The following is a 15,725-nucleotide window of genomic DNA, read 5'->3' as shown; positions in this document are numbered from 1 at the left end:
TACAGTTTCTATGTTTTTTCGTTTAAAAATCTCAAAAAAAGAAAAAAGTTTCTGAAAATAATAAAATAAATTGACAGTTTGAAATAAAAATACATAATTTAATTATTTATATTTCGATTGTAATATTAAAGTTTATACAATAGTCAAACTCGAGGATATGTCTGGATAGTGCTGACCTTATTTACAGAGGGGAAGAATATATTAGTTCAGTTTTCATTTGAGGAACATGTGTTTTTTCTTTAACACATAAACTTAGCCAGCGCAATCCATTCTTCGGCGACATTTAAATAGGCAATTGTTTTATATATGGTAATCTTATATTTTCGTTACTACTTCAAAGAAGAAAAAACAAAGTATCGTAATTTCAAAAGTTACTTGTTATACATGAATAAAGATGAAATTAGCCTTTAATATATATAGTACAAAGATAATAATTTTTGTGTGGGAGATTGCATTTCAAAGAGTAATCTTTATCAAGGTTCTAAATAGCGCGCTATAGCGTTTTTGGACCATAAAAGTTATGGCGCTATAGTGCGTTATTCCGCACTATAGCGGCGGCACTATTTGAGCATAGCGCTGTTTTTTTAACTAGTCCGCTATGACGCGATAAACGCTATTTAAACATTTGATCTTTATAGATATTAAAAATTGAATATCTTGAACTCCAATTTTTACTCAAAAAAATTGTATGAGTAAATATTGATAATATTATTTTGACTTTATAGTTTATACATTACATAAATAACAAGATTAAAAAAAAAATATGACTTATGGATTGCATAAAGCCAAAACAATGCCATTAATATCTTTATCTGTTACTTATGGCCGGCCTGTGTGTTAAGTGTTTTTCAAGGACCGTTCATAATCATAAAGATAGTAACAGAACTAGTTTTACTTATACAGCCCACCATTAATAGGAGGCAAAATGAAAAAAAATATATGACTGATGCTCAGACCACTTCTGTCAATAATTTTGCCCGTTAATACTTCTTACACCATATTAGCATTACAATATCTCTCCTCCTTATTAAGAAGCTTAATGTCTAGATTCTGTCAGAGTTCTGATTTACTGTTTTTTTTGTTGATTGAATCTGAGTCATCTAAATAAATAATCTGTCTTCTTTTGATTAAATTCATCATTTCTCTGTGTAGAAGATTGAGTTCTCTTGTAATATTGTCCCCGTTACAACGCATGGGCACGATACTAATAAAGAGATAAGAGAGCAAATTAATGAGATAGCGAGCTTACTGGACTTCAGCAATTAATTAAACGATAAATGTGCTTTCTCTATAAATGTAATTAATTAAAGGACGGCAGTGAACGCTGAAACGATACAGGGTCTAAATTGCAAAACTTAATTATCTCCCAATTATCCTTGACACGATCGGAGGAGAAACCGAGAGATTTCGCAACCTCTGAGGTAAGAGAATATTTGAGTTTATATTTAGACCGTCCGATTAGATTTTCGATCAATTCGGCCGGAGATAAAATGCACGGTAACTCCCTAATTTCGTGCTGATTCTGATCGGACGTTCCAGATCTAAACAGAAATATTATGTTACCTTAGATTATATGAATTTATCGGAGGAGATACTAGAACGAAAGGAACCAATAAATCCGATATAAAACCCAGAAAAGTGAATTTCTGGAGTTTCCCTTTCCTTCCTCTCTCTCGATTTTACTACATCAGTCTCTCCGGTACGCCGTAGTCGTTTCTGTCGAGAGAGAGAGAGAGGGGGGGAAGAGAGTGAAAGGGGGAAATCGAGGATCTAGGGTTAGGGTTTCTGAGATGAGTAGCGCCAATCCTTCGGTGGCAAGCTCACATGGCAATCTTGACGAGCAGATCGAGCAGCTCATGCAGTGCAAGCCGCTCTCCGAGCAAGAGGTTCTCTATTTTACACTTTTCTTCTTCTTCTTCTTTTTTTGGTGATTTTCACTTCCATTTTGCTTTTGCCTTTCGGGATTCCTTATTTTCAGCCAGTGCCACCCGGATCAGGTCTTTCACTTGATTGTTTGGATGATTTGGATAAATTTTACGGCGATCTGATCTTTTTAGGGTTTATAAGGTCAATATGGCATTGGCAAGGATTTGGGGGTCCGATCTGTGATTTACATTAGTTATTTGACGGGAATGCAATGAAATTATGTAATTTTGCAGAAATTTTGCTAGATGTAAGAAGAGTGTTATTGTTATCTGGCGTAGTCTTTAGTGAAATTGCAAACTGTAATTTCTCTTTCTTAGATCATGATGCATTTTTTTTTTCAGATGCATTGGTGTCTCTAACTTCTCAACTGTTAATTAGTGCAGCCTCTTTTTTTGTGATTTTGGTTGAGTTTAACACAATCTTGATTTGTTTGATAGTGTGATTCTTTTCTAGGTCTGCCTTTAGAGTTTTCACTTGGGGGCATATGATTTGAATACACATTTCATTATTTGGCATGCAATTAATCCCTGTTAATTTATAGCAGAAAGCATTAGTTACATTATGCTATGAAAATTGTTGCTATTAAAAAATTTAGGCCTTGCTAAAGAAGGGGATTGGAGATTTTTCTAACCACTTCCAAAACCTTTTCTGAGCCTTTTCCAAAGCAGCAAGAACTTTTCGAATATCGTTCTAAATCCAATTATCAGTACCATTTAATACATTGACTAAATTTCATTATTCTTTATGTTCCATATACAGGTTAGAGTACTATGTGAAAAGGCTAAAGAAATATTGATGGAAGAAAGCAATGTTCAGGTAATACTCTTTCACTTCTGATTCTTCCTCTTTTCCAAATATGATGATATCTACCAAAAGCTTGTCAAATCATACTGTAGATAGCAAACATATATTTTTGGTTCTCTATTTCTCCTATGTTAAGGAGGTCATCTTAGTTGGGCGTTATAGTTTTAGATAAATTTATTCTAGTACATCTTCCGTGCATTGGCCAATGATGTTCCCTTGAAGTTATAAACAGAAGAATGAGGTCCGTACCTTGTGATATTTGGTTGTATTTTTGCCTAATTTCTAGATACTTGCTGGTACGTTGGTATTACCATTTGTTTATTTGCTTTTTCATTTTCAAATGCAGCCTGTGAAAAGTCCGGTGACAATTTGTGGAGATATCCATGGTCAATTTCACGATCTTGCGGAACTTTTTCGTATTGGAGGCAAGGTACATATTTCCATCTACTATATTCAGAGATGATCTATTTAATTTTCTCCTACATTTCTTATGACCTCTTGGTCTGCTTCTCTTGTTTATATTCCAAAAGTTCTATTTACAAGAACACATTTGTATTTTATGTGTTGTGACAGATTTTCTATTTCTTGACATTTTCCAGTGTCCCGATACAAACTACCTATTCATGGGAGATTATGTTGATCGTGGTTACTACTCAGTGGAAACAGTGACAGTAAGTTTCCTGATAGTAACAAATACACTTATAAGGATATTATATTAGGTTGATCAAAAAACTATAGTTACATTATATAGATTTAACCAACTGTATTTTAAGGTAAGTGGTGGGAGCTAAAGAAGAAAAACATTATTCAAGGATTGCTTAATATTTTCACATTTAGGTAGTTACTTTGATAATGTATGTCATGCTGCTGCTAATGAGTAAAAAAAGTTTCTTTTCCGTTGTCAAATAAATTTGATTGCATTGTTTTATATTTCAGTACCTTATTTGATCCTAATTTTATCATTGTGGAACAGCTTCTTGTAGCCTTGAAGGTTCGTTATCCCCAGAGAATTACAATTCTTAGAGGAAACCATGAGAGCCGACAGGTACTTGTCTTCTCTTTTCTTGTTTGAAAAAGAGACTGTGGTTGCATTAAAAGCTTAAATTTAATTTTGTTTAATTTGCAGATTACTCAGGTTTATGGGTTCTACGACGAATGCTTGCGGAAGTTAGTAACTTTGCGTGCTTTCTAATTTTTGTTACTTGTTACTCTGGCTATCTGTGTTGAGTGAAATTGAACTTTTGACTTTACATTGGGTTGCTGGATTTTAATTTCATTTCAATTCGATTACCAATTAAGCACTACATGTTAAATGCAGGTATGGCAATGCCACTGTCTGGAAGACCTTCACAGACCTCTTTGATTATTTTCCTTTGACAGCGCTGGTTTGTATTTTTTATCCTTTTGGTTCTTTTCATAGACTTATTTATTGCCTTCATGTGGCTGTAGTTTCTATGGGTACTAGTGTCATCAATTGAGATATTCAAGTTTAAATCTTAATTAATATCCCTGTTACCTCTTGTTTATTGTTTTATATAATTAAAGCATATTAATATTTTTTTTCAAAGGGTTTATGCAAGTTCATGGACTTGCTGTATTGACATTGACCTTTTGTGAACCTTCTGATTTTTTTAGTGTCCTTCTATAGATCACATTGGCCAACTGAGAACACAATACATTTGATTCATAATATATAATTGAGATTTCTCATTATTGTTTGCTATATTTCCAAGTTTGTGATATCAGTAGGTGTTAGCTTCATCCAAGTTCATTCATATCATTAACATATTCCTTTTGGCTGTTAACGACAGCTCAAAAGTATATTCCTTTTGGAAACTTAACCTTATTTTTCTTAAAAGAAAGCAGAACTTTATTTTTCCAAAAGAAGGGTGTATACAGTCAAAAGGTTATGTCCGATCAAATGGTAACTATGGATTTAGCTTGCCAAGCTAGATTTCTTGCTTATCAATTAGCATTTGGCTGTGGTAGGTCGAATCAGAGATATTTTGCCTGCATGGTGGGCTGTCACCATCAATTGAGACTCTAGATAATATACGCAACTTTGATCGAGTGCAAGAAGTGCCTCATGAAGGGCCAATGTGTGATCTTCTGTGGTCTGATCCTGATGACCGTTGCGGCTGGGGCATCTCTCCACGCGGTGCTGGTTATACCTTTGGTCAAGTATGTCTCCCAACCCTCATGTATTCTCTTGGTAAAATTCTGCATTTACTTAACTGTGATACCTCTATCAATATGCTTTATTTCTCATATCCTTTTGGAAAATGTCCAAATTACTGCTAACTTTTCAATCTTCTTTATAACCAAAGACAGAGAATGTCAGATTAGTAATCTCCCGCAATATCTGAGATGCTTAATATTGTGTGGGTCATACGTGGTACCAACCATGCAATCTTCTGTTCAGCATTGACCATTACAAACTGTTACATGCTTGGTTCGTACAGTTATAAAATCTCTTGATACAATCCTTGTATTCTGTCTTGGTGATACATTGACCTTTATTTACTATCTGATACAATCCTTGTATTCTGCTTCCCTCTTCTTGCTTGTGAACCTATGCAATTCGTTGTATTTCAGGATATATCTGAACAATTCAACCATACCAATAATTTGAAGTTGATAGCAAGAGCCCATCAATTGGTTATGGAGGGATATAACTGGGGACATGTAAGTGTTCAATCTTTGAATTATGTTTGAACAGGCGTTTCTTTTCACTATACTAAGTTTTTTTTTGTTTTAATTGGACCCATTTTTTAATAACAGGAACAAAAGGTTGTGACCATATTTAGTGCGCCTAATTATTGCTATCGTTGTGGCAACATGGCTTCTATCTTGGAGGTGGATGATTGCAGAGGCCATACTTTCATCCAGGCAAGATTCTTTTATCTTTACATAGCATAAGAATTTTTTTAATTTTTATAGGGATAGAATAATCTTTGAAGTGTAGGTCAATTATGGTACACATTAGAAATGAATAAAATATTCTTTGGAGTGATAAATATCTCATGAGTAGTACTTGTGAAATCAAAAAGAATGAGATGAGGGTACTTATTAAATAAACAAAATCAATTACATGTTATTCAGCTTCTTCCTTTTTCCAATTTGCCCGCAAAAAGTTGCTGTATATGCATTGTCTTAATTAATATGCTCACTCAGTGAAATCATCTTTTTTCTCCTATTCCTTGCTTTTTGTTTATATATGTTTTCTGGCAGTTTGAACCTGCTCCAAGAAGAGGGGAGCCAGATGTCACTCGTAGAACACCTGATTACTTTCTCTGAGGCAGGTCTTGAAATTGTTGTAAAAGAAATGGTGAGTTCTTGTTTCCAGTAGCTGAGGTACTTCTTGCCGAATGATATGTAATTGCAGATATTTTGTTTTGAACCTACAATTTGCTCACTCAAGTTGGTTAGTGTGTACAATGGGGAAACATATATAGTGTTACAATTGGAAGGACGAGCTTCATTGGCAGGGTTTTGAATTGCAGCACCGAACAGCTACTATTTTTACCTTCTCTCTGTGGATTTTTTATGTTCGCTTTCCTCACTTGCTGTTCTTGTGGCGTTCAAATTTTTCATCTTTCTTTTGTTTTGTAGAGCTTAAAATTTGGTCATCTGGTTAATTATTATAGTTTTACTGGTGTTATTGGAGTTAACTAATTCCCTGGTGTTCTATATTTGCGAGTGTGGTACAAGCAGGTCGATACATTACTACAAGAATTATATGGAGGTTTCCTTTAGAATCTGCAAATTTCTTTGATCTTGCGTATATATTTTTTGCAAATGTCAAATCTAAGATTTGGTATTGTATTTCATCCTATTAATTAGGCAACTAGAGTTGCTGTACTCGTGCAATTGGACTGCAGTTCATTTAGACCAATGTTTTTCTTGCATATTTAATTGACAGCACTAGATTGCAGAGCTATTTTGTTTAGTATACTGCAGAAGCGCATACTGGTGCTTGGAAGTTCAGGTTCTGATGAAAGGGCTCTTGCAAATAACATGGCCCAATTTGACTTTACAGTAGGCGCTTATTTTTGGTATAAAGTCAGTCGAATTAAATGAAATATATGCCCGAAGTATGGACCTATATGGTTCCATAAAGGGTCTAGGTTTGGTTCTGGAAATTTCAGTTCGGAATGGTATTCAGGTACTTTTTCGGAGCATTCAATGCACTGCAATGACCGTAGCTTCAGATCTAAATAAAGTACTTTTTCGTTTCTCTTCCATTTGCTTTCCTGTAGCACAGACTTGAGCACTTCTAGTTTTACAGCAGTTGGTTGCTTATAAGGTTGTGCGTATCAGCCTATCAGACGGTTGAGATGCTGAGATCTAACCAAAGAGCAAGGGGAACCTTGTAGGGGTGAATGGAGCGAATATGAAGCGGATAATGCTAATACCATATTCTTATCCGCATTTCAATGAGTGGATACAAGTACAGAATATGGATAGTAAACGGATGTCAAAATTTAAACAATAACCGCCTCAAATGGATACGAATATGGAGCGGATAATAGGCCTGCTAATGAGCGGGTTTCGACTCAAACTCGGCTCAGCTCTTTTTTTAAACAATAAAAGCTCAGCTTGAGCTTAGCTCAGCTTTGAAGGAAAAGGTCCTAAGCTCAGCTTTGAAGGAAAAGGTCCAGATCGGCTCAGATCGTTCAAACATCTTAGCTCGGTTCGAACTCAGTTCGGCCCAGAACTTGGCCCGATAGAATTTGATTCTTGAGCTAAACTTCGCAGTTAGAACTAGATTGTATAGTCAAACTACTCTGTGTTAGTCAAAATAATATAAAATAATCTTCAAGAGTTATCTCGAAAAAGAAGTGGATCCACCATTTCTCTCTCTCTCCGATGTTGATTGGATCCCAGTGTGGCTATGGAACCCACCATTTCTCTCTCTGATATTCATTGGATCCCAATGCAGCAATGGACCCTCCACCCCCATCTCTCTCTCTGTTTTCCAATTTGATTTCATTGCTTTCTTCTCGGTCGTCTCGAAAGGAGAGATGAGAGGTGAGACTGAGAGCGCGAGAGAAGCTTTAGCGAGGTAAGACTGAGTGTGAAAGGGTCGGAGAGGTGAAACGAATCAGCGAAACTTGATGGACAACTTGAATCGGCTCGGCTCGATTCAGTTAGGAATGAATTATTTCGAGTTCGAGCCGAGTTTGGACACTCAAATTGAACTCAGCTCAATTAGGCTCATTCAAAAGCCCGACTCAAAGTCCATGAGTCAGCCCGACTCGTTTAGCAAGCCTAGCGGATAACTTACGAATATGAATAATTATCGGATAAATAAGGCATGTGAATTTTGAAATACAAATACTATTGGAGAAAAACAAATCAGAAAAAGAAGAATGTAAAGAAATGTAAAATGAAATAAGAATTGTAGGCAGCGAATAAAAAAGAATTGAAAGCGGTCCACGTAAGCTTGAGCTCAAGAAAAGAAACAAGTCCGAACCGGAGCTCAAGTGCTCAACAATTTAGTCTCACAAGTAAAGCGAAAATTAACTTGGGATATTTATATATCTTAAGTCCGGACTAATGTGAAGGAATATAGGATCCGGATAGAACCGGATATCCACACCGTTTACACATTCACAAAATTATATGTTTCCGAATTCGGGTTTTCTCTCCATATTTAATAGATAGTTTAATAAATACTTTAATTTGGATCCGGATTATCAGCTCTATTTATCCGTATTCGGATCATAAGCGAATTCGGAGTGGATTTGAACAGATATTATCGGATATGTTTTCACTTTTAAGGCTTTGGACCTTGCAATCTTACTAGAAATGACCATGTTTTGGTTTTCACTTTGAGTTTGACGTTTTCTTCTAGTCTTATAGCTACATAGATGTTTGCTTCTAACAACCCTGTCAGGGTTTGGTTTTGTTTTCTTTTATTGGATTGGATTTGTGCTTTGTTCTATTAATTTAATGACCTTAGCAGCTTCTGTTAAGAATTACTACAGGAAGAAAAAGAAAATGAGAGAAAGAGACATATATAGAGAGAGTTTGGCTCAGGCCATAGTACTTTACCCTTGTTAGCTTTTCTCCTGAGATAGTCTCTCATATAGAATCCGAGTCCATATCCTCTGAGGTAACATAATATTTATATTTAGATCCAGACTGTCCAATCAGAATTCAGACCAATCCGGCCGAGGTGTAATGCACAGAACCCTTTTATATCTGTGTTGATTCTGATCGAACAATCGTGATCTAAACAGAAATATCTGTTACCTTAGGTGATATGAATTCAAAGAATCCCGCAATATAAGACTACACTAAATACCATTTTAATATCCCAATCAAAGTAGGCCAGTATCAAGCACAATGGTACTGGCAACAAAACAAGAGCATTTACTGTTAAATCAAATTTAATTTTGAAAGGCCACTCTCAGCTGTGTAAAAACTTGAAGGGCAACACTCACTTATCTCACTCCAATGCTCCAAAGTCATAACATTGTCTGCATTTTTCTAGTAGCTCTTAATCATTTATGTGAATTTTATTTGAGCTGAATATAAATTTAAAAAAAAAATCAGATATCACAATATACAAAAATAAATGGACAGCAGCAAGTTCGCTAGCGATCTCATTGAACTCCACACAGGATTAAATGATATAATTGATTATACAAAATCAATATTAAATAATAACATATGTACAACCTCTTAGAGGAACCATAGCTCGCAAAAAGCGCCCTAAAAGAGTATGTCGTCTCTACTCTCTACAAACTGAAGTACCTAAAAACTGTAGGAGCCAAATCCACCACTGACCAAGCAAGACCAGCATACTGAATAAACCTTATCCCGGTATCGACATCATACACCTTCTGAGGGAAGAGAGAGAAAACCCTCTGGAGGTATCCAATGTTTTCTGGCTTGTTCTTTGCATTTTCAGAGGCCTTGAGAGATGGCACGTAGCAAGAGGAGACAATAGGGATGCCAAAAGTGTTGCACACGACTGGAAGAAGCCATTTGGCTATGGCCTTGCTACAGAATTTCACTGTAAGAATTGTAGCAATCCCAACAAGCACCCGGCCCAAGAAAATTAGAAGAGGGAGTTGAGCGGTAAAAATGCGAGGGCTCTCAGGGTCATAAATGTGGTAAGTTTGTTGCAATCCTACGATCTGAGTGAGCACAGGTATAGTGATTAGCAGGCGATCTACATGGAGTGAATGTGGGTCAATTGACCCCTATTCATTTCCAAAATATCTATGCTTATACATGATTTTGCTATATAGTTTAGAGTAAAATGCTATGAGAATGGTAAAATTGACCTCCATACTTAGCATGAAAAGTTTATATGATTGACCCCATAGCTTGAAAGTCTGGCCTCGCCCATGGTGATTAGTAAATAACAGGCTGGGTGCTGGGTTTTGGCCGGTACTAACTGGTTTTGTATCTTATTCATACTTTTAACTGTTAAATCTTTCAAAGGTATCTAGTTGAGGTTATTTGCGAGCTGAATTTTTGTTTACAAGAAAATACCCTGACCTGGTACCCTCCTGTTCGAAAATACAGCACAACCCGGGGTCATTTAATTTAGTCATCACAAGTCAATGAAACAAATAAACTAATATGGTGCGCAGAAAGAATTATGGTATCACCTCCTGAAAGAGTTTGTCTGTGCATACGTAACAATAAAGGAACATGAAAAAAAAAAGTATTAAATTCTTACTATTCCATATGCAACACCAGTGAAGGCTGCGTGAAACTCGAAGCTTGGCGTTGGTATTTCAGGAGTTGGGTACGCAAAACATAGTAAGAATGAGAGGCATGTCGAGAAAGATGCAACTACAGGAAATAAATAAAAAGGGTTAAATATTACTGGTATAAACAGTATGCACTCATCTTGAATTAATTAGAATTTTACACAGGTTAACGAAATTAAAGAAAATGGTTTGATTTTTAGAAAGGCAACATGCACTCTTCTCCAAGCAATTAGCATTTCACAAGGTTGTGTTCAAGTTTGGATTAAACTTACCATTTTGCCCAGAAATGATAAAATTATCGACATAGTCGTGAACAGAAAGCCAAAATGCAAGTATTAGGAGCCCAAAGGTAATTCCTGCTCCGACATCTATAAGGCTGTGCATCCCAAGGTATATTCTCCCTAATACAAATTTTTTTTGTCAGTTAAATTATAATATTCCTAAAATTAAAGCCCAAAATTATAATGATAATTATATTTAGGGGAAGATTCCCACCAAAAATCTCTCTATACAAGCTATTTTCGAGCTTTGTTTTTATAAGCTCATTCTACAAGAAAATTCCAATCCAGTCCAAATCAAACATCCTATTTCAGCAGTCATAATATTGCACAGAAAATTATTTGGGAATTTAGTTCCTAAAAGTTACCTCTTATATGAAATATATCTATTGTCCCTTCTTTTCAATATTTTGAAAGTGAAATATTGGAACAACTGCTGTACTCACCAATTGCAACCAGCGTAACAAGCAAAAAAACAGTGGCAAACATGACAGCTATTGTTATCGCATCTATGGGGCCTCCACTTGTCACAACATAGTGTAAAAAATATCTAAAAAACATAGAAAGTAAACCAGACTAAGATGAAAAACAATCAATTTTAAGCCATTTTTAAAAAAAAATCAATTAATTAAATACCCGGTCAAGCAAACTGTGTTAAGGGCATGTGAGGAAGGTAGACCATACTCCATTGCATGTTGTTTTTCATCATCTGTAACTGTCAGTCTCCTAACAGGAGGGGAGCTCGGCCGAGGCGCAGATACCAAATCCTATATAATAGAAAAAGATTCAAACTTAAACCAACAAAAAAGAAAAGAAAGATAACACTAAAAAATAAGAAAACCATCTGAAATTATATTCTTCAAGGATTCTTAATTTACCTTGATACAATTTCCAATGTAATCACAGAAAGCCATTAACAAAGTCATCTGTCTAGCCAATCGACCGTGCCCGCTCTATTGAAGAAGCATCACATATATTAATTTAAGTTGAGCAAAGAGGAGATTAAACAGAATTAGAGTAGATTTAAAAGAAGGTCTACCCAAAACAGTATAGGGAGAAATCCAGTGTAGAATGGCACCGAGACAACACAAGAGACCACAGTGAAAAGTTTATCCAAAAACGGATGTTGCAATTTCTGCGAAGTTGAAACAATAAGCACCTAAATTTGAAAACTGAAACGAAAAATGCACAGAATAATGCAATTCAAATTGGCTAACCTGGATTCTCAAGATGGAAGGAGTTTCAGCAAGCACCTGGCGACCAACCCATGGTTGAACCCACGATCTGATCCGCTTCGTCAGATCAAACAAAGAGGAAGCCACCACCCATCCGAGGATAAAAGAGAGCATCAACGCTTGCCAGGAAGAGAAATCTGTCTCCATTTCTTTATAATCTCCGAAAATTAATAAAAATTTCTCGTGGTCGAGGTAAAGCTAACTACCGATCAATTGCTAAAATGCATGAAGTTCGTATCTTCCAAATTAGAAAACAAAATCCAAATTAATCTCGATCCCTTCCTCGCTGAAGGAGAACTCTATAAAAATCTACAAATTTGGTAAAATTTGAAGACCCTTTCTCTGTGGGAGGATCTATAAAAAGTTTGTGGGGTCTCTTGGGTGTTTAATGTATTGTTAAGTTGGTGTATAGATGAAACGAAACACTGAAATCTCTTATTATTTATTTATTTGCGCTCGGTTGTTCTTCTCTCCTGCTGCTGCTGCTGCTGGTTCAATAAAGTCTTTTTAACTTGTTTTTGGGGGTTGAATAACGGAGCAGCCGTACTTTGAATGCGCGGTACCGTGCGCCTCCAGTTCGGACTAAAATTCGAGAAGTCCAGCTGGCATCCATTCTCTATTATTTTTATAATTGTAAGTCGTGCAATTTTTCCGATCAATGGGAAATTTTAACTGTCAAATTTGAGAATTCTCAATTTAATCCGCGTTTATGTCATGTTTGATTGTGTGGTAAGAGGCAGAATGAACTTTTTATTTTACACTTAAGTCTTCAGATGATGTGTAAAATAAAAAATAGAATAAAAAGTGAGTTAATTTGAAATAAGTTACTTCATTTTAATTAAAAAAATTTCACACTTAATTTGAAATATTTTCAGACGGATTAACTCTCTCCTTTTGTAGGACTCACAATCATAAACACAGATTTATTTTTCAATATTTTACTTCTGTAAATTAATTTATTTAATTATCAGATGAGATATTAAATATGTGTAATATAAAATAAACAATTTATTTTTGAACAATTATATTACTCCCCCCATTCCATCCCCCCACCATCCCCCCACTCTATCTCTCTCCAAATTAGTTTTATCTCATTTCAATCTCGTTCACATTTCTCACGATCTATGAGAAATTTTGCGAATCTAAAATCACGAACGTTTTCTACGTAATTTTCTCTTTCAAATGAGATCCATGATGACATACTTTTGGACAAGTCGTTACAAAAGTATTTATCCCTCATCGTGCAAGTATTTATACCTATACAGACATATGAAAGTATTACTATCAATTATTATAAGTATTTATACTGATATATGAAAGTATTAATATCAAGTATTATAAGTATTTATATTGACATATGAAAGTATTAATATCATGTATTATAAGTATTTATACTGACATATGAAAGTATTAATATCAAGTATTATAAGTATTATATGCAAAAAAATACTTTCAAGTATAGATATAAATACTTGCACGATGAGAGATAAATACTTCTGTAACGACTTACTCGGAAGTATGTCATCATGGATCTCATTTGAAAGAGAAAATTACGTAGAAAACGTTCGTGGTTTTAGATTTGCAAAATTTCTCATATATTGTGAGAAATGTGGACGAGATTGAAATGAGATAAAAAAACCCACCTCTAAAAACGTGTATGGTCCCCCATGTGATTTGAGATTCTCCCCACCTTCCATGAAAAAAACTTGCATGGTCTCCTAAATACTTTCGTGCTTAGAGATAAATACTTTCGTTCTTAGAAATAAATACTTCTGCACGTAAGTATTAATACCTTATGAAAAAAAATGACAGCTGGAGTTTTTTGGCATTTTGTGCGGAGTTAATTGCGGGGTGGGAGGTGCGGGGTTAATTATCAGCCTCCTTTATTTTTTATTAATTTTAAAAACCAACTTACTACAGTGAAAATTGGAAGTATACCTGATGTGGTGGAAAATGGAGCAGAACATCGTTGTTTACTTTTGGATTTTACTTTGTGGATAACGTAGTACTAGTCTTTAGTTCTATTTCTAGTCATAGAAAGACTTGAATATGAAGTCTTTGGATTGATATTTGTGGTCTCAAATGAGCCATTTCAAACAAAGACATGTTTTTCAAAACGAGGTGAATAGCCAAAATTGTCTAGCGCAGTTGGATAAAGCGTATGTTCTCTCACAGGACAACACGGGTTCGAGTAGTGTGTGTGGTGTGTGTCTAAGAACTTTAATAAAAAAAAAATGAGGTGAATAAACAATGGATCGGACTCGGTTTGTTGCTTGTATTTCTCTCATTCACAAATTTAGGCCATGTTCAGCCTCCAATTGGGAATGGACATGGGCACAGAAATTGAACTGAAAAGTAACGCGGCTGAACAGAGCCTTAACAAATCGCTTGAAAAATTAAGAATATGTGTAATGCATAATTTAAAACTAGCAACTAGTACTAATTAGAAGATTGAAATTGAAGAAGCTTAGCTCTTTATTTTAATAATCTTGACAATTTTTAAAAATAAATTTTAAATTCAACGTTACAGACACGCTCTATATTATCTACATATTATGTCTAAAATGTGAGAATTGATTTATGTTTTACTATACATCAAGTAAATTTTTAATGATTTAAATTATTACCGGTTTATCAATCAACACACAAATTGTATGAAATTCGATAGTTTGATTATTTATATGTCAAATAACATAACATAACATAACTATAAATTTATTTTTGTATATTTTTAATTTAATTTTAATTTATTTTAAAAATTATTGTCATGATTTTCAACTTATCATTCTCTATACGTTATATCTGCTTTCAAGTGTTATGCAATAATTTCGTAAGATCTATATTTTTACACATATATCTAAGAATACTTTATTTTTGTTAGATAAAGACATGTACAATTACTTTACACGAGTGTGTGGACTTTCCATCTCTAGGTGAAAGGAATGGAGTAAATTGATTCTTTTTTCTTTTTTTTTTAAATCCCCAGTTTGTTAATATATTTTTAAAAAAAGAAGTAGATATATTTACAATTGACCACCATAACATTTATTATATTTTTCTATATTGATCCTTGTATTTTAAAAATATCAATTAAGCTAATTTTACAAAGACCCTTTTCTGCTAATTTTTTTTTTTTAAAAAAAAACACAACAACAACAACTAAATATTCTCAATTTAAATGACTAATTTCAGAGACCACAATAAGAGGCTATGGCAAGTAATAATGATTCATGACAGTTGCTCGTTATAATTTTTATGTACTTTAGACTAAGCACAGTTGCAAAATCCAAGTCAAAAACGAAGAAGAACTACCTAGGGTAGGGTGTAATTTGCAAAATAACACAAGCTGACGTCACAGGGCCGTTTTGACCCGTTAGAAAGCGACAGGAGAAGAGAATCAGATAAATGACCAGGCTGTTTGTGGAATCTGGAGTCCGTCTCCTCTGAAGTAACTTAAATATTTAATTTATATTAACACCGTCCGATCAGAATCCGGGTCAGTACGGTCTGAGGTGGAATGCAGGAGATCCTTCAATATTTGTACCAAAATAGATCAGACGGTCAGAATATACACCCAAATTTTTTGTTACTTTATATGATATTTCCCTTTTTCTTTTGGCAGTTCTGTGGCCTTGTGGGCCGTCACCTGTCTTTTGATTAAACTATCGCGCGCCGTGTTGGGAAAGTTCGCAATTACCGTAAATTAACACGAGTTGGTCAGCAACTCAGCATTTCCACTGTACGTCTGA

At 34.8% G+C, this 15,725-nt stretch overlaps 2 protein-coding genes across 2 annotated transcripts; one reads left to right on the top strand and one right to left on the bottom strand.

The window, feature by feature from the left end:
* The first annotated feature begins 1,597 nt into the window (after positions 1–1,597).
* Positions 1,598–6,490, top strand: LOC144574781 (serine/threonine-protein phosphatase PP2A-2 catalytic subunit). The gene is made up of 11 exons (XM_078324847.1): positions 1,598–1,886; positions 2,686–2,742; positions 3,077–3,160; positions 3,330–3,401; positions 3,704–3,775; positions 3,857–3,897; positions 4,049–4,115; positions 4,720–4,911; positions 5,326–5,415; positions 5,512–5,619; positions 5,962–6,490. Exons 1-11 carry the CDS (start codon positions 1,791–1,793, stop codon positions 6,025–6,027), a joined length of 945 nt encoding a protein of 314 aa, XP_078180973.1. The 5' UTR covers positions 1,598–1,790; the 3' UTR covers positions 6,028–6,490.
* Positions 6,491–9,361: 2,871 nt separating this feature from the next.
* On the bottom strand, positions 9,362–12,517 carry SPP1 (Phosphatidic acid phosphatase (PAP2) family protein). Its single transcript, XM_078324878.1, has 8 exons — positions 11,959–12,517; positions 11,781–11,876; positions 11,620–11,694; positions 11,378–11,508; positions 11,188–11,291; positions 10,736–10,864; positions 10,430–10,545; positions 9,362–9,878 (listed from the first exon to the last, which is right to left on the bottom strand). Exons 1-8 carry the CDS (start codon positions 12,121–12,123, stop codon positions 9,477–9,479), a joined length of 1,218 nt encoding a protein of 405 aa, XP_078181004.1. The 5' UTR covers positions 12,124–12,517; the 3' UTR covers positions 9,362–9,476.
* Between the last annotated feature and the right edge of the window lie 3,208 nt (positions 12,518–15,725).

Source organism: Carex rostrata, chromosome 23, assembly GCF_964058835.1.
Source record: "Carex rostrata chromosome 23, lpCarRost1.2, whole genome shotgun sequence".
Taxonomy (NCBI): domain Eukaryota; kingdom Viridiplantae; phylum Streptophyta; class Magnoliopsida; order Poales; family Cyperaceae; genus Carex; species Carex rostrata.
This window is presented reverse-complemented; position numbering and strand designations above follow the sequence as displayed.